A 25,029-nucleotide genomic window follows, 5' to 3' on the forward strand; every position below is an offset into this window, starting at 1 on the left:
CTCTCTCCCCCCTGACCAGACTCTCCTTACCCCCTCTCTCCTCTCTCCCCTGACCAGACTCTCCCTACCCCCTCTCTCCTCTCTTCCCCCTGACCAGACTCTCCTTACCCCCTCTCTCCTCTCTCCCCCTGACCAGACTCTCCCTACCCCCTCTCTCCTCTCTCCCCTGACCAGACTCTCCTTACCCCCTCTCTCCTCTCTCCCCTGACCAGACTCTCCTTACCCCCTCTCTCCTCTCTCCCCTGACCAGACTCTCCTTACCCCCTCTCTCCTCTCTCCCCTGACCAGACTCTCCTTACCCCCTCTCTCCTCTCTCCCCTGACCAGACTCTCCCTACCCCCTCTCTCCTCTCTCCCCCCTGACCAGACTCTCCTTACCCCCTCTCTCCTCTCTCCCCCTTGACCAGACTCTCCCTACCCCCTCTCTCCTCTCTCCCCTGACCAGACTCTCCCTACCCCCTCTCTCCTCTCTCCCCTGACCAGACTCTCCTTACCCCCTCTCTCCTCTCCCCCCTGACCAGACTCTCCTTACCCCCTCTCTCCTCTCTCCCCCTGACCAGACTCTCCTTACCCCCTCTCTCCTCTCTCCCCTGACCAGACTCTCCCTACCCCCTCTCTCCTCTCTCTCCCCCCTGACCAGACTCTCCTTACCCCCTCTCTCCTCTCTCCCCTGACCAGACTCTCCTTACCCCCTCTCTCCTCTCTCCCCTGACCAGACTCTCCCTACCCCCTCTCTCCTCTCTCTCCCCCCTGACCAGACTCTCCTTACCCCCTCTCTCCTCTCTCTCCCCCCTGACCAGACTCTCCTTACCCCCTCTCTCCTCTCTCCTCTCTCCCCTGACCAGACTCTCCTTACCCCCTCTCTCCTCTCTCTCCCCCCTGACCAGACTCTCCTTACCCCCTCTCTCCTCTCTCCTCTCTCCCCTGACCAGACTCTCCTTACCCCCTCTCTCCTCTCTCCTCTCTTCCCCTGACCAGACTCTCCCTACCCCCTCTCTCCTCTCTCCCCTGACCAGACTCTCCTTACCCCCTCTCTCCTCTCTCTCCCCCCTGACCAGACTCTCCTTACCCCCTCTCTCCTCTCTCCTCTCTCCCCTGACCAGACTCTCCTTACCCCCTCTCTCCTCTCTCCTCTCTTCCCCTGACCAGACTCTCCCTACCCCCTCTCTCCTCTCTCCCCTGACCAGACTCTCCTTACCCCCTCTCTCCTCTCTCCCCTGACCAGACTCTCCCTACCCCCTCTCTCCTCTCTCCCCTGACCAGACTCTCCTTACCCCCTCTCTCCTCTCTCCCCTGACCAGACTCTCCCTACCCCCTCTCTCCTCTCTCCCCTGACCAGACTCTCCTTACCCCCTCTCTCCTCTCTCCCCTGACCAGACTCTCCCTACCCCCTCTCTCCTCTCTTCCCCTGACCAGACTCTCCCTACCCCCTCTCTCCTCTCTCCCCTGACCAGACTCTCCTTACCCCCTCTCTCCTCTCTCCCCTGACCAGACTCTCCCTACCCCCTCTCTCCTCTCTTCCCCTGACCAGACTCTCCCTACCCCCTCTCTCCTCTCTCCCCTGACCAGACTCTCCTTACCCCCTCTCTCCTCTCTCCCCTGACCAGACTCTCCTTACCCCCCTCTCCTCTCTCCTCTCTTCCCCTGACCAGACTCTCCTTACCCCCTCTCTCCTCTCTCCCCTGACCAGACTCTCCTTACCCCCTCTCTCCTCTCTCTCCCCCTGACCAGACTCTCCTTACCCCCTCTCTCCTCTCTCCTCTCTCCCCTGACCAGACTCTCCTTACCCCCTCTCTCCTCTCTCCTCTCTCCCCCCTGACCAGACTCTCCTTACCCCCTCTCTCCTCTCTCCTCTCTCCCCTGACCAGACTCTCCTTACCCCCTCTCTCCTCTCTCCCCTGACCAGACTCTCCTTACCCCCCTCTCTCCTCTCTCCCCCTGACCAGACTCTCCTTACCCCCTCTCTCCTCTCTCCCCTGACCAGACTCTCCCTACCCCCTCTCTCCTCTCTCCTCTCTCCCCTGACCAGACTCTCCTTACCCCCTCTCTCCTCTCTCCCCTGACCAGACTCTCCTTACCCCCTCTCTCCTCTCTCCAGACTCTCCTTACCCCCTCTCTCCTCTCTCCTCTCTCCCCTGACCAGACTCTCCTTACCCCCTCTCTCCTCTCTCCCCTGACCAGACTCTCCCTACCCCCTCTCTCCTCTCTCCTCTCTTCCCCTGACCAGACTCTCCCTACCCCCTCTCTCCTCTCTCCCCTGACCAGACTCTCCTTACCCCCTCTCTCCTCTCTCCCCTGACCAGACTCTCCCTACCCCCTCTCTCCTCTCTCCCCTGACCAGACTCTCCCTACCCCCTCTCTCCTCTCTCTCCCCCCTGACCAGACTCTCCTTACCCCCTCTCTCCTCTCCCCCCTGACCAGACTCTCCTTACCCCCTCTCTCCTCTCTCCCCCTGACCAGACTCTCCTTACCCCCTCTCTCCTCTCTCCCCTGACCAGACTCTCCCTACCCCCTCTCTCCTCTCTCTCCCCCCTGACCAGACTCTCCTTACCCCCTCTCTCCTCTCTCCCCTGACCAGACTCTCCTTACCCCCTCTCTCCTCTCTCCCCTGACCAGACTCTCCCTACCCCTTCTCTCCTCTCTCTCCCCCCTGACCAGACTCTCCTTACCCCCGCTCTCCTCTCTCCCCTGACCAGACTCTCCTTACCCCCTCTCTCCTCTCTCTCCCCCCTGACCAGACTCTCCTTACCCCCTCTCTCCTCTCTCCTCTCTCCCCTGACCAGACTCTCCTTACCCCCTCTCTCCTCTCTCCCCTGACCAGACTCTCCTTACCCCCTCTCTCCTCTCTCCTCTCTCCCCTGACCAGACTCTCCTTACCCCCTCTCTCCTCTCTCCCCTGACCAGACTCTCCCTACCCCCTCTCTCCTCTCTCCTCTCTTCCCCTGACCAGACTCTCCCTACCCCCTCTCTCCTCTCTCCCCTGACCAGACTCTCCTTACCCCCTCTCTCCTCTCTCCCCTGACCAGACTCTCCCTACCCCCTCTCTCCTCTCTCCCCTGACCAGACTCTCCTTACCCCCTCTCTCCTCTCCCCCCTGACCAGACTCTCCCTACCCCCTCTCTCCTCTCCCCCCTGACCAGACTCTCCTTACCCCCTCTCTCCTCTCTCCCCTGACCAGACTCTCCCTACCCCCCTCTCTCCTCTCTCCCCCCTGACCAGACTCTCCTTACCCCCTCTCTCCTCTCCCCCCTGACCAGACTCTCCTTACCCCCTCTCTCCTCTCTCCCCTGACCAGACTCTCCCTACCCCCTCTCTCCTCTCTTCCCCTGACCAGACTCTCCTTACCCCCTCTCTCCTCTCTCCCCTGACCAGACTCTCCTTACCCCCTCTCTCCTCTCTCCCCTGACCAGACTCTCCCTACCCCCTCTCTCCTCTCTCCCCTGACCAGACTCTCCTTACCCCCTCTCTCCTCTCTCTCCCCCCTGACCAGACTCTCCCTACCCCCTCTCTCCTCTCTTCCCCTGACCAGACTCTCCTTACCCCCTCTCTCCTCTCTCCCCTGACCAGACTCTCCCTACCCCCTCTCTCCTCTCTCCCCTGACCAGACTCTCCTTACCCCCCTCTCTCCTCTCTCCCCTGACCAGACTCTCCCTACCCCCTCTCTCCTCTCTCCCCCCTGACCAGACTCTCCCTACCCCCTCTCTCCTCTCTCCCCTGACCAGACTCTCCTTACCCCCCCTCTCTCCTCTCTCCCCTGACCAGACTCTCCTTACCCCCTCTCTCCTCTCTCCCCCCTGACCAGACTCTCCTTACCCCCTCTCTCCTCTCTCCCCTGACCAGACTCTCCTTACCCCCCTCTCTCCTCTCTCCCCTGACCAGACTCTCCTTACCCCCCCTCTCTCCTCTCTCCCCTGACCAGACTCTCCTTACCCCCTCTCTCCTCTCTCCCCCCTGACCAGACTCTCCCTACCCCCTCTCTCCTCTCTTCCCCTGACCAGACTCTCCTTACCCCCTCTCTCCTCTCTCCCCCCTGACCAGACTCTCCCTACCCCCTCTCTCCTCTCTCCCCCCTGACCAGACTCTCCTTACCCCCTCTCTCCTCTCTCCTCTCTCCCCTGACCAGACTCTCCTTACCCCCCCCCCTCTCTCCTCTCTCCCCCTGACCAGATTCTCCTTACCCCCTCTCTCCTCTCTCCTCTCTCCCCTGACCAGACTCTCCTTACCCCCCCCCCTCTCTCCTCTCTCCCCCTGACCAGACTCTCCTTACCCCCCTCACCAGACTCTCCTTACCCCCTCTCTCCTCTCTCCCCCTGACCAGACTCTCCTTACCCCCTCTCTCCTCTCTCCCCTGACCAGACTCTCCTTACCCCCTCTCTCCTCTCTCCCCTGACCAGACTCTCCCTACCCCCTCTCTCCTCTCTCCTCTCTCCCCTGACCATTCTCTCCTTACCCCCTCTCTCCTCTCTCCTCTCTCCCCTGACCAGACTCTCCTTACCCCCCCCCCCCTCTCTCCTCTCTCCCCTGACCAGACTCTCCTTATCCCCCCCCCCTATCTCCTCTCTCCCCCTGACCAGACTCTCCTTACCCCCTCTCTCCTCTCTCCCCTGACCAGACTCTCCTTACCCCCTCTCTCCTCTCTCCCCCCTGGCCAGACTCTCCTTACCCCCTCTCTCCTCTCCCTCCTGACCAGACTCTCCTTACCCCCTCTCTCCTCTCCCCCCTGACCAGACTCTCCTTACCCCCTCTCTCCTCTTTCCCCCTGACCAGACTCTCCTTACCCCCTCTCTCCTCTCTCTCCCCCCTGACCAGACTCTCCTTACCCCCTCTCTCCTCTCTCCCCCTGACCAGACTCTCCTTACCCCCTCTCTCCTCTCTCTCCCCCCTGACCAGACTCTCCTTACCCCCTCTCTCCTCTCTCCCCCTGACCAGACTCTCCTTACCCCCTCTCTCCTCTCTCCCCCCTGACCAGACTCTCCTTACCCCCTCTCTCCTCTCCCCCCTGACCAGACTCTCCTTACCCCCTCTCTCCTCTCTCCCCCCTGACCAGACTCTCCTTACCCCCTCTCTCCTCTCTCCCCCTGACCAGACTCTCCTTACCCCCTCTCTCCTCTCTCCCCCCTGACCAGACTCTCCTTACCCCCTCTCTCCTCTCTCCCCCTGACCAGACTCTCCTTACCCCCTCTCTCCTCTCCCCCCTGACCAGACTCTCCTTACCCCCTCTCTCCTCTCTCCCCCCTGACCAGACTCTCCTTACCCCCTCTCTCCTCTCTCCCCCCTGACCAGACTCTCCTTATCTCCTCTCTCCCCTGACCAGACTCTCCTTACCCCCCTCTCTCCTCTCTCCCCCCTGACCAGACTCTCCTTACCCCCTCTCTCCTCTCTCCCCCCTGACCAGACTCTCCTTACCCCCTCTCTCCTCTCTCCCCCCTGACCAGACTCTCCTTACCCCCTCTCTCCTCTCTCCCCCTGACCAGACTCTCCTTACCCCCTCTCTCCTCTCTCCCCCCTGACCAGACTCTCCTTACCCACTCTCTCCTCTCCCCCCTGACCAGACTCTCCTTACCCCCTCTCTCCTCTCTCCCCCTGACCAGACTCTCCTTACCCCCTCTCCTCTCTTCCCCCTGACCAGACTCTCCTTACCCCCTCTCTCCTCTCTCCCCCCTGACCAGACTCTCCTTACCCCCTCTCTCCTCTCTCCCCCCTGACCAGACTCTCCTTACCCCCTCTCTCCTCTCTCCCCCCTGACCAGACTCTCCTTACCCCCTCTCTCCTCTCTCCCCCCTGACCAGACTCTCCTTATCTCCTCTCTCCCCTGACCAGACTCTCCTTACCCCCCTCTCTCCTCTCTCCCCCCTGACCAGACTCTCCTTACCCCCTCTCTCCTCTCTCCCCCCTGACCAGACTCTCCTTACCCCCTCTCTCCTCTCTCCCCCCTGACCAGACTCTCCTTACCCACTCTCTCCTCTCCCCCCTGACCAGACTCTCCTTACCCCCTCTCTCCTCTCTCCCCCCTGACCAGACTCTCCTTACCCCCTCTCTCCTCTCTCCCCCCTGACCAGACTCTCCCTACCCCCTCTCTCCTCTCTTCCCCTGACCAGACTCTCCTTACCCCCTCTCTCCTCTCTCCCCCCTGACCAGACTCTCCCTACCCCCTCTCTCCTCTCTCCCCCCTGACCAGACTCTCCTTACCCCCTCTCTCCTCTCTCCTCTCTCCCCTGACCAGACTCTCCTTACCCCCCCCCCTCTCTCCTCTCTCCCCCTGACCAGATTCTCCTTACCCCCTCTCTCCTCTCTCCTCTCTCCCCTGACCAGACTCTCCTTACCCCCCCCCCTCTCTCCTCTCTCCCCCTGACCAGACTCTCCTTACCCCCCTCACCAGACTCTCCTTACCCCCTCTCTCCTCTCTCCCCCTGACCAGACTCTCCTTACCCCCTCTCTCCTCTCTCCCCTGACCAGACTCTCCTTACCCCCTCTCTCCTCTCTCCCCTGACCAGACTCTCCCTACCCCCTCTCTCCTCTCTCCTCTCTCCCCTGACCATTCTCTCCTTACCCCCTCTCTCCTCTCTCCTCTCTCCCCTGACCAGACTCTCCTTACCCCCCCCCCCCTCTCTCCTCTCTCCCCTGACCAGACTCTCCTTATCCCCCCCCCTATCTCCTCTCTCCCCCTGACCAGACTCTCCTTACCCCCTCTCTCCTCTCTCCCCTGACCAGACTCTCCTTACCCCCTCTCTCCTCTCTCCCCCCTGGCCAGACTCTCCTTACCCCCTCTCTCCTCTCCCTCCTGACCAGACTCTCCTTACCCCCTCTCTCCTCTCCCCCCTGACCAGACTCTCCTTACCCCCTCTCTCCTCTTTCCCCCTGACCAGACTCTCCTTACCCCCTCTCTCCTCTCTCTCCCCCCTGACCAGACTCTCCTTACCCCCTCTCTCCTCTCTCCCCCTGACCAGACTCTCCTTACCCCCTCTCTCCTCTCTCTCCCCCCTGACCAGACTCTCCTTACCCCCTCTCTCCTCTCTCCCCCTGACCAGACTCTCCTTACCCCCTCTCTCCTCTCTCCCCCCTGACCAGACTCTCCTTACCCCCTCTCTCCTCTCCCCCCTGACCAGACTCTCCTTACCCCCTCTCTCCTCTCTCCCCCCTGACCAGACTCTCCTTACCCCCTCTCTCCTCTCTCCCCCTGACCAGACTCTCCTTACCCCCTCTCTCCTCTCTCCCCCCTGACCAGACTCTCCTTACCCCCTCTCTCCTCTCTCCCCCTGACCAGACTCTCCTTACCCCCTCTCTCCTCTCCCCCCTGACCAGACTCTCCTTACCCCCTCTCTCCTCTCTCCCCCCTGACCAGACTCTCCTTACCCCCTCTCTCCTCTCTCCCCCCTGACCAGACTCTCCTTATCTCCTCTCTCCCCTGACCAGACTCTCCTTACCCCCCTCTCTCCTCTCTCCCCCCTGACCAGACTCTCCTTACCCCCTCTCTCCTCTCTCCCCCCTGACCAGACTCTCCTTACCCCCTCTCTCCTCTCTCCCCCCTGACCAGACTCTCCTTACCCCCTCTCTCCTCTCTCCCCCTGACCAGACTCTCCTTACCCCCTCTCTCCTCTCTCCCCCCTGACCAGACTCTCCTTACCCACTCTCTCCTCTCCCCCCTGACCAGACTCTCCTTACCCCCTCTCTCCTCTCTCCCCCCTGACCAGACTCTCCTTACCCCCTCTCCTCTCTTCCCCCTGACCAGACTCTCCTTACCCCCTCTCTCCTCTCTCCCCCCTGACCAGACTCTCCTTACCCCCTCTCTCCTCTCTCCCCCCTGACCAGACTCTCCTTACCCCCTCTCTCCTCTCTCCCCCCTGACCAGACTCTCCTTACCCCCTCTCTCCTCTCTCCCCCCTGACCAGACTCTCCTTATCTCCTCTCTCCCCTGACCAGACTCTCCTTACCCCCCTCTCTCCTCTCTCCCCCCTGACCAGACTCTCCTTACCCCCTCTCTCCTCTCTCCCCCCTGACCAGACTCTCCTTACCCCCTCTCTCCTCTCTCCCCCCTGACCAGACTCTCCTTACCCACTCTCTCCTCTCCCCCCTGACCAGACTCTCCTTACCCCCTCTCTCCTCTCTCCCCCCTGACCAGACTCTCCTTACCCCTCTCCTCTCTTCCCCCTGACCAGACTCTCCTTACCCCCTCTCTCCTCTCTCCCCCCTGACCAGACTCTCCTTACCCCCTCTCTCCTCTCTCCCCCCTGACCAGACTCTCCTTACCCCCTCTCTCCTCTCTCCCCCCTGACCAGACTCTCCTTACCCCCCTCTCTCCTCTCTTCCCCTGACCAGAAGAGTGTTTAAGACAGTATGTGTGTTGTCATGAGAACCAGAGACCTCCACTCAACAGAAGAGTGTAATGTCTCTTAGTTTGATGTATGTGTCTGTTTCTCTGTCAATCTCTGATCCTCTCCATCTCAGTGAGACACAGACATGTCTATAGGAGGACATTACTCCTCAGATCTACCGATGCTGCTCTCTCTCTCTCGGTTTCTCTCTCTCTCTCTCTCTCTCTCTCTCTCTCCTCTCTCTCCTCTCTCTCCTCTCTCTCCTCTCTCTCTCTCTCTCCTCTCTCTCCTCTCTCTCTCTCTCTCTCTCCTCTCTCTCCTCTCTCTCCTTGGTTTCTCTCTCTCTCTTTCCTTGGTTTCTCTTTCTCTCATTGGTTTCTCTCTCTCTCTCTCTCTCTCGGTTTCTCTCTCTTTCTCTCCTTGGTTTCTCTTTCTCTCTCTCTGTTTCGCTCTGATTTTCTGGTGTTTAAAGTTAAGTATTACAACTCTCCGGGGCCTTGTTCTGTGAGATCCCAAAGAGAATGATGTTGACTTTGTTTATCTTTCCATGTTTCCCCTCTCTCTCTCTCTCTCTGTCTCTCTGTCTCTCCTCTCTCTCTCTGTGTGTGTGTGACCAGTTGACAGAGATGCAGGCGGAGAGCAGTTACTACAGTCCTCAGAAGATGAAGAGCAGGGAGGGGCTCTGTCTGGAGCAGGAGGGCATCACCATGGAGGTAACGACGCTTCTGTCTCTGCTCTGTTCTACATCACACACACAGGGACACACGGGGACACACGGGGACACACGGAGACACACGGAGACACACGGGGACACACGGGGACACACGGAGACACACGGAGACACACGGAGACACACGGAGACACACAGGGACACACAGAGACACACAGAGACACACAGAGACACACAGGGACACACAGGGACACACAGGGACACACAGAGACACACAGAGACACACAGAGACACACAGGGACACACAGAGACACACAGGGACACACAGGGACACACGGAGACACACACACACAGAGACACACACCGACAGTACTCTCTGTGGAGCAAGAGGGAATCACTATCGAGGTAGGAACCCTTCTGTCCATAGAAATAGGATTACTAGAACAGGGATCCCCACTGAAGTCCATGTTGTTTTCTATATGTTATATGTGTCTGCTATTTAACCCCATTACACTGTATGGCGATGGTTCTAACAGAACAACTATACCATGCATATACATTACCGTGGTATATAACAGACTGTACTATCATGTACATTACCGTGGTATATAACAGACTGTACTATCATGTACATTACCATGGTATATAACAGACTGTAATATCATATACATTACCGTGGTATATAACAGACTGTACTATCATATACATTACCGTGGTATATAACAGACTGTACTATCATATACATTACCGTGGTATATAACAGACTGTACTATCATATACATTACCGTGATATATAACAGACTGTACTATCATATACATTACCGTGGTATATAACAGACTGTAATATCATATACATTACCCTGGTATATAACAGACTGTAATCTCATCCCTTACTGTGACTACACTATAACATACTGTAATCTCATCCCTCACTGTGACTACACTATAACAGACTGTAATCTCATCCCTCACTGTGACTACACTATAACATACTGTAATCTCATCCCTCACTGTGACTACACTATAACAGACTGTATTCTCATCCCTCACTGTGACTACACTATAACAGACTGTAATCTCATCCCTCACTGTGACTACACTATAACAGACTGTAATCTCATCCCTCACTGTGACTACACTATACCAGACTGTAATCTCATCCCTCACTGTGACTACACTATAACAGACTGTAATCTCATCCCTCACTGTGACTACACTGTAATCTCATCCCTCACTGTGACTACACTATAACAGACTGTAATCTCATCCCTCACTGTGACTACACTATAACAGACTGTAATCTCATCCCTCACTGGGACTACACTATAACAGACTAATCTCATCCCTCACTGTGACTACACTACAACAGACTGTAATCTCATCCCTCACTGTGACTACACTACAACAGACTGTAATCTCATCCCTCACTGTGACTACACTATAACAGACTGTAATCTCATCCCTCACTGTGACTACACAACAACAGACTGTAATCTCATCCCTCACTGTGACTACACAACAACAGACTGTAATCTCATCCCTCACTGTGACTACACTATAACAGACTGTAATCTCATCCCTCACTGTGACTACACTATAACAGACTGTAATCTCATCCCTCACTGTGACTACACTGTAATCTCATCCCTCACTGTGACTACACTATAACAGACTGTAATCTCATCCCTCACTGTGACTACACTGTTATCTCATCCCTCACTGTGACTACACTGAAATCTCATCCCTCACTGTGACTACACTATAACAGACTGTAATCTCATCCCTCACTGTGACTACACTATAACAGACTGTAATCGTATCCCTCACTGTGACCACTGTAATCTCATCCCTCACTGTGACTACACTATAACAGACTGTTATCTCATCCCTCACTGTGACTACACTGTAATCTCATCCCTCACTGTGACTACACTATAACAGACTGTAATCTCATCCCTCACTGTGACTACACTGTAATCTCATCCCTCACTGTGACTACACTATACCAGACTGTAATCTCATCCCTCACTGTGACTACACTATAACAGACTGTAATCGTATCCCTCACTGTGACCACTGTAATCTCATCCCTCACTGTGACTACACTATAACAGACTGTTATCTCATCCCTCACTGTGACTACACTGTAATCTCATCCCTCACTGTGACTACACTATAACAGACTGTAATCTCATCCCTCACTGTGACTACACTATACCAGACTGTAATCTCATCCCTCACTGTGACTACACTATAACAGACTGTAATCTCATCCCTCACTGTGACTACACTATAACATACTGTAATCTCATCCCTCACTGTGACTCCACTATAACAGACTGTAATCTCATCCCTCACTGTGACTACACTATAACAGACTGTAATCTCATCCCTCACTGTGACTACACTATAACAGACTGTAATCTCATCCCTCACTGTGACTACACCATAACAGACTGTAATCTCATCCCTCACTGTGACTACACTATAACAGACTGTAATCTCATCCCTCACTGTGACTACACTATAACAGACTGTATTCTCATCCCTCACTGTGACTACACTATAACAGACTGTAATCTCATCCCTCACTGTGACTCCACTATAACAGACTGTAATCTCATCCCTCACTGTGACTACACTATAACAGACTGTAATCTCATCCCTCACTGTGACTACACTATAACAGACTGTAATCTCATCCCTCACTGTGACTACACTATAACAGACTGTAATCTCATCCCTCACTGTGACTACACTGTAATCTCATCCCTCTGACCGTTCAGCCTCCGGTCTTTCTTTATAAGCCTGTGTTATTATTCATCCCATTTAAAGAGGCAGACACTCTCTTGGACCGAGAGGTGTGTTTTTAATTCTCTCTCTAAGTACATTCATAAACTCTCTCCAGGCCACTCATCTAAGAGCTGTGTGGATCCAGTGGAATTCACAGCTCAGGACCAGACCTCGGCCCAGAGCCTTTCCCTGTTCCCCAGCTCAGGACCAGACCTCGGCCCAGAACCTTTCCCTGTTCCCCTCGGGCATTACAAATATTTTATACCTTATTCTCTGGGATACTGATTACCTGGGTCTCTGGCTGGTCTCCCAAAGTAATGGAACAGATAGGAGGGGGGGGGGGGTGGGAAACGGGGAACGAGGAAGAGGAGGGCCGTGGAAGCAGGGAGAGGAGAGGGGAATGGTGAAACAGGGAACGAGGAGGGCTGTGGAAGCAGGGAGAGGAGAGGGGAATGGTGAAACGGGGAACGAGGAGGGCCGTGGAAGCAGGGAGAGGAGAGGGGAATGGTGAAACAGGGAACGAGGAGGGCCGTGGAAGCAGGGAGAGGAGAGGAGAGGGGAATGGTGAAACGGGGAACGAGGAGGGCCGTGGAAGCAGGGAGAGGAGAGGGGAATGGTGAAACAGGGAACGAGGAGGGCCGTGGAAGCAGGGAGAGGAGAGGAGAGGGGAATGGTGAAACGGGGAACGAGGAGGGCCGTGGAAGCAGGGAGAGGAGAGGGGAGGAGAGGGGAGGAGAGGAGAGGAGAGGAGAGGGGAATGGTGAAACGGGGAAAGCAGGGCTTGTAATTATTAAAACAGAAGGTTTTATTGGTGTGGTTCGGGGTAACCCACGGTAAGCAAGGGGAACCGCACTTAGGGTTGCCTCCTAAATGGCACTCACTTCCCTGTTTAGTGCACTACTTTTGACCAAAACCCTATGGCCCTATGGGCTCTGGTCAAAAGTAGTGCCCTATATAGGGAATAGGGTTCCAGTGGGTTCTGATCTAAAGTAGTGCACTATATAGGGAATAGGGTTCCATTGGGTCCTGGTCTAAAGTCGTGCACTATGTAGGGAATAGGGTGCCTTTTGGGCCTGCTAGTGGTTCCAGACTGCTACAGCAGATTGAGAGCGGTGGCCTTCATCTGACCCAGGTCTTTCAGAACGGCAGAATGACGTTGTAACTTCACCGCCACCACAGAGTAACACGGCCCACACGCTAATCACTGTTAAAGAGCCGTGTTCATGATAGGCCAATGATATGGGCTCTTAAACCGTGTGCCGCAGGTGGTTTCACTCCGTTCTGTGAATGAATGTCGTTATGTGACCTGTTTTGAGACCGGGCTTCTCCACTGTAGGGAAGGTTCCTCAGTCTGTCTCCATTTCCCCAGGAGCCCTGTGGTCTGATCAACTCTCTAAAGCGCTCCAAACTTCCTCTCTTCCTCCTCCTCCTCCTCCTCACCTCTCCTCTTCTCTAGGTGCTGATGATGGGGGAACCCTTCTTCGACTGTCAGATCGGCATCGTGGGCGTCCGGGCGCTCTGCCTGAAAGGCATCATGGGAGTGCGGGACTTTGAGGAGAACTTGAACAGACGGGAGGAGGTAAAGAACTAGGCTCTTCTTCCTCAACCCTCCTCTTCTTCCTCAACCCTCCTCTCCTTCCTCAACCCTCCTCTCCTTCCTCAACCCTCCTTCCTCCTTCCTCAACCCTCCTCTCCTTCCTCAACCCTCCTTCCTCCTTCCTCAATCCTCCTTCCTTAATCTCCTCTCCTTCCTCAACCCTCCTCTCCTTCCTCAACCCTCCTCTCCTTCCTCAACGCTCCTCTCCTTCCTCAACCCTCCTTCCTCTTTCCTCAACCCTCCTCTCCTTCCTCAACCCTCCTGTCCTTCCTCAACCCTCCTCTCCTTCCTCAACCCTCCTCTCCTTCCTCAACCCTCCTCTCCTCTCTTTCCTCAACCCTCCTTCCTTAATCTCCTCTCCTTCCTCAACCCTCCTCTCCTTCCTCAACCCTCCTCTCCTTCCTCAACGCTCCTCTCCTTCCTCAACCCTCCTCTCCTTCCTCAACCCTCCTCTCCTTCCTCAACCCTCCTCTCCTTCCTCAACGCTCCTTCCTCTTTCCTCAACCCTCCTCTCCTTCCTCAACCCTCCTGTCCTTCCTCAACCCTCCTCTCTTTCCTCAACCCTCCTCTCCTTCCTCAACACTCCTCAACCCTCCTCTCCTTCCTCAACCCTCCTTCCTCAACCCTCCTCTCCTTCCTCAACCCTCCTTCCTCAACCCTCCTCTCCTTCCTCAACCCTCCTTCCTCAACCCTCCTCTCCTTCCTCAACCCTCTTTCCTCAACCCTCCTCTCCTTCCTCAACACTCCTCTCCTTCCTCAACCCTCCTCTCCTTCCTCAACCCTCCTCTCCTTCCTCAACCCTCCTTCCTCAACTCTCCTCTCCTTCCTCAACCCTCCTCTCCTTCCTCCTCAAACTCCTCTCCTTCCTCAACCCTCCTAAACCCTCCTCTCCTTCCTCAACCCTCCTCTCCTTCCTCAACCCTCCTCTCCTTCCTCAACCCTCCTTCCTCAACCCTCCTTCCTCAACTCTCCTTCCTCAACCCTCCTCTCTTTCCTCAACCCTCCTCTCTTTCCTCAACCCTCCTCTCCTTCCTCAACCTTCCTCTCCTTCCTCAACCCTCCTCTCCTTCCTCAACCCTCCTCTCCTTCCTCAACCCTCCTCTCCTTCCTCAACCCTCCTTCCTCAACCCTCCTCTCCTTCCTCCACCCTCCTCTCCTTCCTCCACCCTCCTCTCCTTCCTCAACCCTCCTCTCCTTCCTCAACCCTCCTCTCCTTCCTCAACCCTCCTCTCCTTCCTCAACCCTCCTCTCCTTCCTCAACCCTCCTCTCCTTCCTCAACCCTCCTCTCCTTCCTCAACCCTCCTCTCCTTCCTCAACCCTCCTCTCCTTCCTCAACCCTCCTCTCCTTCCTCAACTCTCCTTCCTCAACCCTCCTTCCTCAACTCTCCTTCCTCAACCCTCCTCTCTTTCCTCAACCCTCCTCTCCTTCCTCAACCTTCCTCTCCTTCCTCAACCCTCCTTCTTCAACCCTCCTTCCTCAACCCTCCTCTCCTTCCTCAACCTTCCTCTCCTTCCTCAACCCTCCTCTCCTTCCTCAACCCTCCTCTCCTTCCTCTCCTTCCTCAACCCCCCTCTCCCTCCTCAACCCTCCTCCTTCCTCAACCCTCTTTCCTCAACCCTCCTTCCTCAACCCTCCTTCCTCAACCCTCCTCACCTTCCTCTCCTTCCTCAACCCTCCTCTCATTCCTCAACCCTCCTTCCTCAACCCTCCTCTCCTTCCTCAACCCTCCTTCCTCAACCCTCCTTCCTCATTCCTCCTTCCTCAACCCTCCTTCCTCAACCCTCCTTCCTCAACCTTCCTCAACCCTCCTCTCCTTCCTCAACCCTCCTCAACCTTCCTCAACCTTCCTGAGGGACTGAGGGAGATCTCTCTTCTTCTATTGTGATGCAGAGGAGGACTGAGGGAGGTCTCTCTTCTTATATTGTGATGCAGAGGAGGACTGAGGGATGCCTCTCTTCTTCTATTGTGATGTAGAGGAGGACTGAGGGATGCCTCTCTTCTTCTATTGTGATGTAGAGGAGGACTGAGGGATGCCTCTCTTCTTCTATTGTGATGTAGAGGAGGACTGAGGGATGTCTCTCTTCTTCTATTGTGATGTAGAGGAGGACTGAGGGATGTCTCTCTTCTTCTATTGTGATGTAGAGGAGGACTGAGGGAGGTCTCTCTTCTTCTATTGTGATGCAGAGGAGGACTGAGGGAGGTCTCTTTTCTATTGTGATGTAGAGGAGGACTGAGGGAGGTCTCTTCTATTGTGATGTAGAGGAGGACTGAGGGAGGTCTCTCTTCTATTGTGATGCAGAGGAGGACTCTGTCAGTGTGTTTCTATACTGTGATTGATTGATTGTGTGTCTGTCCTCTCCTCCTCCCAGGATGCAGTGTTCTTCAGCTGTGGAGAGAGTCTGAGCAGTAGAGGAATGACCTACCTGACCAACTCCCTGTTCGACTACCGCTCCCCAGAGAACAACGGGGTCAGAGCAGAGTTCATCCTGGATGCCACCAATCACAAGGTCAGAACTCACACAGGCCCGATAGTGCACAATTATTATCATGGTATTACACATGACTGACATCTCCTTAATACTGTATCTGACCTACAGTCTTTACATTAAACATCAACCTGTTAGGAGAAGCTGTCCTCATCAACCTGTTAGTAGAAGCTGTCCTCATCACCCTGTTAGTAGAAGCTGTCCTCATCACCCTGTTAGTAGAAGCTGTCCTCATCACCCTGTTAGTAGAAGCTGTCCTCATCAACCTGTTAGTAGAAGCTGTCCTCATTAACCTGTTAGTAGAAGCTGTCCTCATCACCCTGTTAGTAGAAGCTGTCCTCATCAACCTGTTAGTAGAAGCTGTCCTCATCAACCTGTCCTCATCACCCTGTTAGTAGAAGCTGTCCTCATCACCCTGTTAGTAGAAGCTGTCCTCATCAACCTGTTAGTAGAAGCTGTCCTCATTGACCTGTTAGTAGAAGCTGTCCTCATCACCCTGTTAGTAGAAGCTGTCCTCATTAACCTGTTAGTAAAAGCTGTCCTCATCGACCTGTTAGTAGAAGCTGTCCTCATCAACCTGTTAGTAGAAGCTGTCCTCATCAACCTGTTAGTAGAAGCTGTCCTCATTAACCTGTTAGTAGAAGCTGTCCTCATCACCCTGTTAGTAGAAGCTGTCCTCATCAACCTGTTAGTAGAAGCTGTCCTCATCGACCTGTTAGTAGAAGCTGTCCTCATCAACCTGTTAGTAGAAGCTGTCCTCATTAACCTGTTAGTAGAAGCTGTCCTCATCACCCTGTTAGTAGAAGCTGTCCTCATCACCCTGTTAGTAGAAGCTGTCCTCATCACCCTGTTAGTAGAAGCTGTCCTCATCAACCTGTCCTCATCAACCTGTTAGTAGAAGCTGTCCTCATTAACCTGTTAGTAGAAGCTGTCCTCATCAACCTGTTAGTAGAAGCTGTCCTCATTAACCTGTTAGTAGAAGCTGTCCTCATCAACCTGTTAGTAGAAGCTGTCCTCATCAACCTGTTAGTAGAAGCTGTCCTCATTAACCTGTTAGTAGAAGCTGTCCTCATTAACCTGTTAGTAGAAGCTGTCCTCATCACCCTGTTAGTAGAAGCTGTCCTCATCACCCTGTTAGTAGAAGCTGTCCTCATCACCCTGTTAGTAGAAGCTGTCCTCATCAACCTGTTAGTAGAAGCTGTCCTCATTAACCTGTTAGTAGAAGCTGTCCTCATCACCCTGTTAGTAGAAGCTGTCCTCATCACCCTGTTAGTAGAAGCTGTCCTCATTAACCTGTTAGTAGAAGCTGTCCTCATCACCCTGTTAGTAGAAGCTGTCCTCAACAACCTGTTAGTGGAAGCTGTCCTCATCAACCTGTCCTCATCACCCTGTTAGTAGAAGCTGTCCTCATCAACCTGTTAGTAGAAGCTGTCCTCATCAACCTGTCCTCATCAACCTGTTAGTAGAAGCTGTCCTCATCAACCTGTTAGTAGAAGCTGTCCTCATCACCCTGTTAGGAGACGCTGTCCTCATCAACCTGTCCTCATCACCCTGTTAGTAGAAGCTGTCCTCATCACCCTGTCCTCATCACCCTGTTAGTAGAAGCTGTCCTCATCAACCTGTTAGTAGAAGCTGTCCTCATCAACCTGTTAGTGGAAGCTGTCCTCATTAACCTGTTAGTAGAAGCTGTCCTCATCAACCTGTTAGTAGAAGCTGTCCTCATCACCCTGTTAGTAGAAGCTGTCCTCATCAACCTGTTAGTAGAAGCTGTCCTCATTAACCTGTTAGTGGAAGCTGTCCTCATTAACCTGTTAGTGGAAGCTGTCCTCATTAACCTGTTAGTAGAAGCTGTCCTCATCACCCTGTTAGTAGAAGCTGTCCTCATCAACCTGTTAGTAGAAGCTGTCCTCATCAACCTGTTAGTAGAAGCTGTCCTCATCACCCTGTTAGTAGAAGCTGTCCTCATCAACCTGTTAGTAGAAGCTGTCCTCATCACCCTGTCCTCATCAACCTGTTAGTAGAAGCTGTCCTCATCACCCTGTTATTAGAAGCTGTCCTCATCAACCTGTTAGTAGAAGCTGTCCTCATCACCCTGTCCTCATCACCCTGTTAGTAGAAGCTGTCCTCATCAACCTGTTAGTAGATGCTGTCCTCATTAACCTGTTAGTAGAAGCTGTCCTCAGTAACCTGTTAGTAGAAGCTGTCCTCATCAACCTGTTAGTAGAAGCTGTCCTCATCAACCTGTTAGTAGAAGCTGTCCTCATCAACCTGTTAGTAGAAGCTGTCCTCATCAACCTGTTAGTAGAAGCTGTCCTCATCACCCTGTTAGTAGAAGCTGTCCTCATCAACCTGTTAGTAGAAGCTGTCCTCATCAACCTGTTAGTAGAAGCTGTCCTCATCACCCTGTTAGTAGAAGCTGTCCTCATCAACCTGTTAGTAGAAGCTGTCCTCATCACCCTGTCCTCATCAACCTGTTAGTAGAAGCTGTCCTCATCACCCTGTTAGTAGAAGCTGTCCTCATCAACCTATTAGTAGGAGCTGTCCTCATCACCCTGTCCTCATCACCCTGTTAGTAGAAGCTGTCCTCATCAACCTGTTAGTAGAAGCTGTCCTCATCACCCTGTTAGTAGAAGCTGTCCTCATCACCCTGTCCTCATCACCCTGTTAGTAGAAGCTGTCCTCATCACCCTGTCCTCATCACCCTGTTAGTAGAAGCTGTCCTCATCAACCTGTTAGTAGAAGCTGTCCTCATCACCCTGTTAGTAGAAGCTGTCCTCATCAACCTGTTAGTAGAAGCTGTCCTCATCAACCTGTTAGTAGAAGCTGTCCTCATCAACCTGTTAGTAGAAGCTGTCCTCATCACCCTGTTAGTAGTAGCTGTCCTCATCAACCTGTTAGTAGAAGCTGTCCTCATCAACCTGTTAGTAGAAGCTGTCCTCATCACCCTGTTAGTAGAAGCTGTCCTCATCAACCTGTTAGTAGAAGCTGTCCTCATCAACCTGTTAGTAGAAGCTGTCCTCATCACCCTGTCCTCATCACCCTGTTAGTAGAAGCTGTCCTCATCACCCTGTTAGTAGAAGCTGTCCTCATCAACCTGTTATTAGAAGCTGTCCTCATCACCCTGTCCTCATCACCCTGTTAGTAGAAGCTGTCCTCATCAACCTGTTAGTAGAAGCTGTCCTCGTCACCCTGTTAGTAGAAGCTGTCCTCATCACCCTGTCCTCATCACCCTGTTAGTAGAAGCTGTCCTCATCATCCTGTCCTCATCAACCTGTTAGTAGAAGCTGTCCTCATCAACCTGTTACTAGAAGCTGTCCTCATCACCCTGTTAGTAGAAGCTGTCCTCATCACCCTGTTAGTAGAAGCTGTCCTCGTCAACCTGTTAGTAGAAGCTGTCCTCATCACCCTGTTAGTAGAAGCTGTCCTCATCACCCTGTTAGTAGTAGCTGTCCTCATCAACCTGTTAGTAGAAGCTGTCCTCATCAACCTGTTAGTAGAAGCTGTCCTCATCACCCTGTTAGTAGAAGCTGTCCTCATCAACCTGTTAGTAGAAGCTGTCCTCATCAACCTGTTAGTAGAAGCTGTCCTCATCAACCTGTTAGTAGAAGCTGTCCTCATCACCCTGTTAGTAGTAGCTGTCCTCATCAACCTGTTAGTAGAAGCTGTCCTCATCAACCTGTTAGTAGAAGCTGTCCTCATCACCCTGTTAGTAGAAGCTGTCCTCATCAACCTGTTAGTAGAAGCTGTCCTCATCACCCTGTCCTCATCAACCTGTTAGTAGAAGCTGTCCTCATCACCCTGTTAGTAGAAGCTGTCCTCATCAACCTATTAGTAGGAGCTGTCCTCATCACCCTGTCCTCATCACCCTGTTAGTAGAAGCTGTCCTCATCAACCTGTTAGTAGAAGCTGTCCTCATCACCCTGTTAGTAGAAGCTGTCCTCATCACCCTGTCCTCATCACCCTGTTAGTAGAAGCTGTCCTCATCACCCTGTCCTCATCACCCTGTTAGTAGAAGCTGTCCTCATCAACCTGTTAGTAGAAGCTGTCCTCATCACCCTGTTAGTAGAAGCTGTCCTCATCAACCTGTTAGTAGAAGCTGTCCTCATCAACCTGTTAGTAGAAGCTGTCCTCATCACCCTGTTAGTAGAAGCTGTCCTCATCACCCTGTTAGTAGAAGCTGTCCTCATCAACCTGTTAGTAGAAGCTGTCCTCATCACCCTGTCCTCATCAACCTGTTAGTAGAAGCTGTCCTCATCACCCTGTTAGTAGAAGCTGTCCTCATCAACCTGTTAGTAGAAGCTGTCCTCATCACCCTGTCCTCATCACCCTGTTAGTAGAAGCTGTCCTCATCACCCTGTTAGTAGAAGCTGTCCTCATCACCCTGTTAGTAGAAGCTGTCCTCATCACCCTGTCCTCATCACCCTGTTAGTAGAAGCTGTCCTCATCAACCTGTTAGTAGAAGCTGTCCTCATCACCCTGTTAGTAGAAGCTGTCCTCATCACCCTGTTAGTAGAAGCTGTCCTCATCAACCTGTTAGTAGAAGCTGTCCTCATCAACCTGTTAGTAGAAGCTGTCCTCATCAACCTGTTAGTAGAAGCTGTCCTCATCACCCTGTTAGTAGTAGCTGTCCTCATCAACCTGTTAGTAGAAGCTGTCCTCATCAACCTGTTAGTAGAAGCTGTCCTCATCACCCTGTTAGTAGAAGCTGTCCTCATCAACCTGTTAGTAGAAGCTGTCCTCATCAACCTGTTAGTAGAAGCTGTCCTCATCACCCTGTCCTCATCACCCTGTTAGTAGAAGCTGTCCTCATCACCCTGTTAGTAGAAGCTGTCCTCATCAACCTGTTATTAGAAGCTGTCCTCATCACCCTGTCCTCATCACCCTGTTAGTAGAAGCTGTCCCCATCAACCTGTTAGTAGAAGCTGTCCTCGTCACCCTGTTAGTAGAAGCTGTCCTCATCACCCTGTCCTCATCACCCTGTTAGTAGAAGCTGTCCTCATCATCCTGTCCTCATCAACCTGTTAGTAGAAGCTGTCCTCATCAACCTGTTACTAGAAGCTGTCCTCATCACCCTGTTAGTAGAAGCTGTCCTCATCACCCTGTTAGTAGAAGCTGTCCTCGTCAACCTGTTAGTAGAAGCTGTCCTCATCACCCTGTTAGTAGAAGCTGTCCTCATCACCCTGTTAGTAGTAGCTGTCCTCATCAACCTGTTAGTAGAAGCTGTCCTCATCAACCTGTTAGTAGAAGCTGTCCTCATCACCCTGTTAGTAGAAGCTGTCCTCATCAACCTGTTAGTAGAAGCTGTCCTCATCAACCTGTTAGTAGAAGCTGTCCTCATCACCCTGTCCTCATCAACCTGTTAGTAGAAGCTGTCCTCATCACCCTGTTAGTAGAAGCTGTCCTCATCAACCTGTTAGTAGAAGCTGTCCTCATCACCCTGTTAGTAGAAGCTGTCCTCATCAACCTGTTAGTAGAAGCTGTCCTCATCAACCTGTTAGTAGAAGCTGTCCTCATCACCCTGTCCTCATCACCCTGTTAGTAGAAGCTGTCCTCATCAACCTGTTAGTAGAAGCTGTCCTCATCAACCTGTTAGTAGAAGCTGTCCTCATCACCCTGTCCTCATCAACCTGTTAGTAGAAGCTGTCCTCATCACCCTGTTATTAGAAGCTGTCCTCATCAACCTGTTAGTAGAAGCTGTCCTCATCACCCTGTTAGTAGAAGCTGTCCTCATCAACCTGTTAGTAGAAGCTGTCCTCATCAACCTGTTAGTAGAAGCTGTCCTCATCACCCTGTCCTCATCACCCTGTTAGTAGAAGCTGTCCTCATCACCCTGTTAGTAGAAGCTGTCCTCATCAACCTGTTATTAGAAGCTGTCCTCATCACCCTGTCCTCATCACCCTGTTAGTAGAAGCTGTCCCCATCAACCTGTTAGTAGAAGCTGTCCTCGTCACCCTGTTAGTAGAAGCTGTCCTCATCACCCTGTCCTCATCACCCTGTTAGTAGAAGCTGTCCTCATCATCCTGTCCTCATCAACCTGTTAGTAGAAGCTGTCCTCATCAACCTGTTACTAGAAGCTGTCCTCATCACCCTGTTAGTAGAAGCTGTCCTCATCACCCTGTTAGTAGAAGCTGTCCTCGTCAACCTGTTAGTAGAAGCTGTCCTCATCACCCTGTTAGTAGAAGCTGTCCTCATCACCCTGTTAGTAGTAGCTGTCCTCATCAACCTGTTAGTAGAAGCTGTCCTCATCAACCTGTTAGTAGAAGCTGTCCTCATCACCCTGTTAGTAGAAGCTGTCCTCATCAACCTGTTAGTAGAAGCTGTCCTCATCAACCTGTTAGTAGAAGCTGTCCTCATCACCCTGTCCTCATCAACCTGTTAGTAGAAGCTGTCCTCATCACCCTGTTAGTAGAAGCTGTCCTCATCAACCTGTTAGTAGAAGCTGTCCTCATCACCCTGTTAGTAGAAGCTGTCCTCATCAACCTGTTAGTAGAAGCTGTCCTCATCAACCTGTTAGTAGAAGCTGTCCTCATCACCCTGTCCTCATCACCCTGTTAGTAGAAGCTGTCCTCATCAACCTGTTAGTAGAAGCTGTCCTCATCAACCTGTTAGTAGAAGCTGTCCTCATCACCCTGTCCTCATCAACCTGTTAGTAGAAGCTGTCCTCATCACCCTGTTATTAGAAGCTGTCCTCATCAACCTGTTAGTAGAAGCTGTCCTCATCACCCTGTCCTCATCACCCTGTTAGTAGAAGCTGTCCTCATCAACCTGTTAGTAGATGCTGTCCTCATTAACCTGTTAGTAGAAGCTGTCCTCAGTAACCTGTTAGTAGAAGCTGTCCTCATCAACCTGTTAGTAGAAGCTGTCCTCATCAACCTGTTAGTAGAAGCTGTCCTCATCAACCTGTTAGTAGAAGCTGTCCTCATCAACCTGTTAGTAGAAGCTGTCCTCATCACCCTGTTAGTAGTAGCTGTCCTCATCAACCTGTTAGTAGAAGCTGTCCTCATCAACCTGTTAGTAGAAGCTGTCCTCATCACCCTGTTAGTAGAAGCTGTCCTCATCAACCTGTTAGTAGAAGCTGTCCTCATCACCCTGTCCTCATCAACCTGTTAGTAGAAGCTGTCCTCATCACCCTGTTAGTAGAAGCTGTCCTCATCAACCTATTAGTAGGAGCTGTCCTCATCACCCTGTCCTCATCACCCTGTTAGTAGAAGCTGTCCTCATCAACCTGTTAGTAGAAGCTGTCCTCATCACCCTGTTAGTAGAAGCTGTCCTCATCACCCTGTCCTCATCACCCTGTTAGTAGAAGCTGTCCTCATCACCCTGTCCTCATCACCCTGTTAGTAGAAGCTGTCCTCATCAACCTGTTAGTAGAAGCTGTCCTCATCACCCTGTTAGTAGAAGCTGTCCTCATCAACCTGTTAGTAGAAGCTGTCCTCATCAACCTGTTAGTAGAAGCTGTCCTCATCAACCTGTTAGTAGAAGCTGTCCTCATCACCCTGTTAGTAGTAGCTGTCCTCATCAACCTGTTAGTAGAAGCTGTCCTCATCAACCTGTTAGTAGAAGCTGTCCTCATCACCCTGTTAGTAGAAGCTGTCCTCATCAACCTGTTAGTAGAAGCTGTCCTCATCAACCTGTTAGTAGAAGCTGTCCTCATCACCCTGTCCTCATCACCCTGTTAGTAGAAGCTGTCCTCATCACCCTGTTAGTAGAAGCTGTCCTCATCAACCTGTTATTAGAAGCTGTCCTCATCACCCTGTCCTCATCACCCTGTTAGTAGAAGCTGTCCTCATCAACCTGTTAGTAGAAGCTGTCCTCGTCACCCTGTTAGTAGAAGCTGTCCTCATCACCCTGTCCTCATCACCCTGTTAGTAGAAGCTGTCCTCATCATCCTGTCCTCATCAACCTGTTAGTAGAAGCTGTCCTCATCAACCTGTTACTAGAAGCTGTCCTCATCACCCTGTTAGTAGAAGCTGTCCTCATCACCCTGTTAGTAGAAGCTGTCCTCGTCAACCTGTTAGTAGAAGCTGTCCTCATCACCCTGTTAGTAGAAGCTGTCCTCATCACCCTGTTAGTAGTAGCTGTCCTCATCAACCTGTTAGTAGAAGCTGTCCTCATCAACCTGTTAGTAGAAGCTGTCCTCATCACCCTGTTAGTAGAAGCTGTCCTCATCAACCTGTTAGTAGAAGCTGTCCTCATCAACCTGTTAGTAGAAGCTGTCCTCATCAACCTGTTAGTAGAAGCTGTCCTCATCACCCTGTTAGTAGAAGCTGTCCTCATCACCCTGTTAGTAGAAGCTGTCCTCATCAACCTGTTAGTAGAAGCTGTCCTCATCACCCTGTTAGTAGAAGCTGTCCTCATCAACCTGTTAGTAGAAGCTGTCCTCATCACCCTGTCCTCATCAACCTGTTAGTAGAAGCTGTCCTCATCACCCTGTTAGTAGAAGCTGTCCTCATCAACCTATTAGTAGGAGCTGTCCTCATCACCCTGTCCTCATCACCCTGTTAGTAGAAGCTGTCCTCATCAACCTGTTAGTAGAAGCTGTCCTCATCACCCTGTTAGTAGAAGCTGTCCTCATCACCCTGTCCTCATCACCCTGTTAGTAGAAGCTGTCCTCATCACCCTGTCCTCATCACCCTGTTAGTAGAAGCTGTCCTCATCACCCTGTTAGTAGAAGCTGTCCTCATCACCCTGTTAGTAGAAGCTGTCCTCATCAATCTGTTAGTAGAAGCTGTCCTCAACAACCTGTTAGTGGAAGCCGTCCTCATCACCCTGTTAGTGGAAGCTGTCCTCATCACCCTGTTAGTAGAAGCTGTCCTCAACAACCTGTTAGTAGAAGCTGTCCTCATCACCCTGTCCTCATCAACCTGTTAGTAGAAGCTGTCCTCATCACCCTGTTAGTAGAAGCTGTCCTCATCAACCTATTAGTAGGAGCTGTCCTCATCACCCTGTCCTCATCACCCTGTTAGTAGAAGCTGTCCTCATCAACCTGTTAGTAGAAGCTGTCCTCATCACCCTGTTAGTAGAAGCTGTCCTCATCACCCTGTCCTCATCACCCTGTTAGTAGAAGCTGTCCTCATCACCCTGTCCTCCTCATCACCCTGTTAGTAGAAGCTGTCCTCAACAACCTGTTAGGAGAAGCTGTCCTCATCACCCTGTTAGTAGAAGCTGTC

The 25,029-nt window shown here is 52.5% G+C and overlaps 1 protein-coding gene across 1 annotated transcript in view; it reads left to right on the forward strand.

The window, feature by feature from the left end:
• Positions 1 to 25,029, forward strand: part of LOC139572810 (intermembrane lipid transfer protein VPS13B-like) — a 920,449-nt gene that overhangs the window by 136,788 nt on the left and 758,632 nt on the right. The window contains exons 9-11 of the mRNA XM_071395592.1: positions 8,929 to 9,024; positions 13,231 to 13,353; positions 15,743 to 15,880. Of these exons, the coding sequence (XP_071251693.1) occupies positions 8,929 to 9,024; positions 13,231 to 13,353; positions 15,743 to 15,880 (357 nt within the window). The remainder of the gene's footprint in view (positions 1 to 8,928; positions 9,025 to 13,230; positions 13,354 to 15,742; positions 15,881 to 25,029) is intronic.

Source organism: Salvelinus alpinus, chromosome 4 (assembly GCF_045679555.1).
Source record: "Salvelinus alpinus chromosome 4, SLU_Salpinus.1, whole genome shotgun sequence".
Classification (NCBI taxonomy): Eukaryota; Metazoa; Chordata; class Actinopteri; order Salmoniformes; family Salmonidae; genus Salvelinus; species Salvelinus alpinus.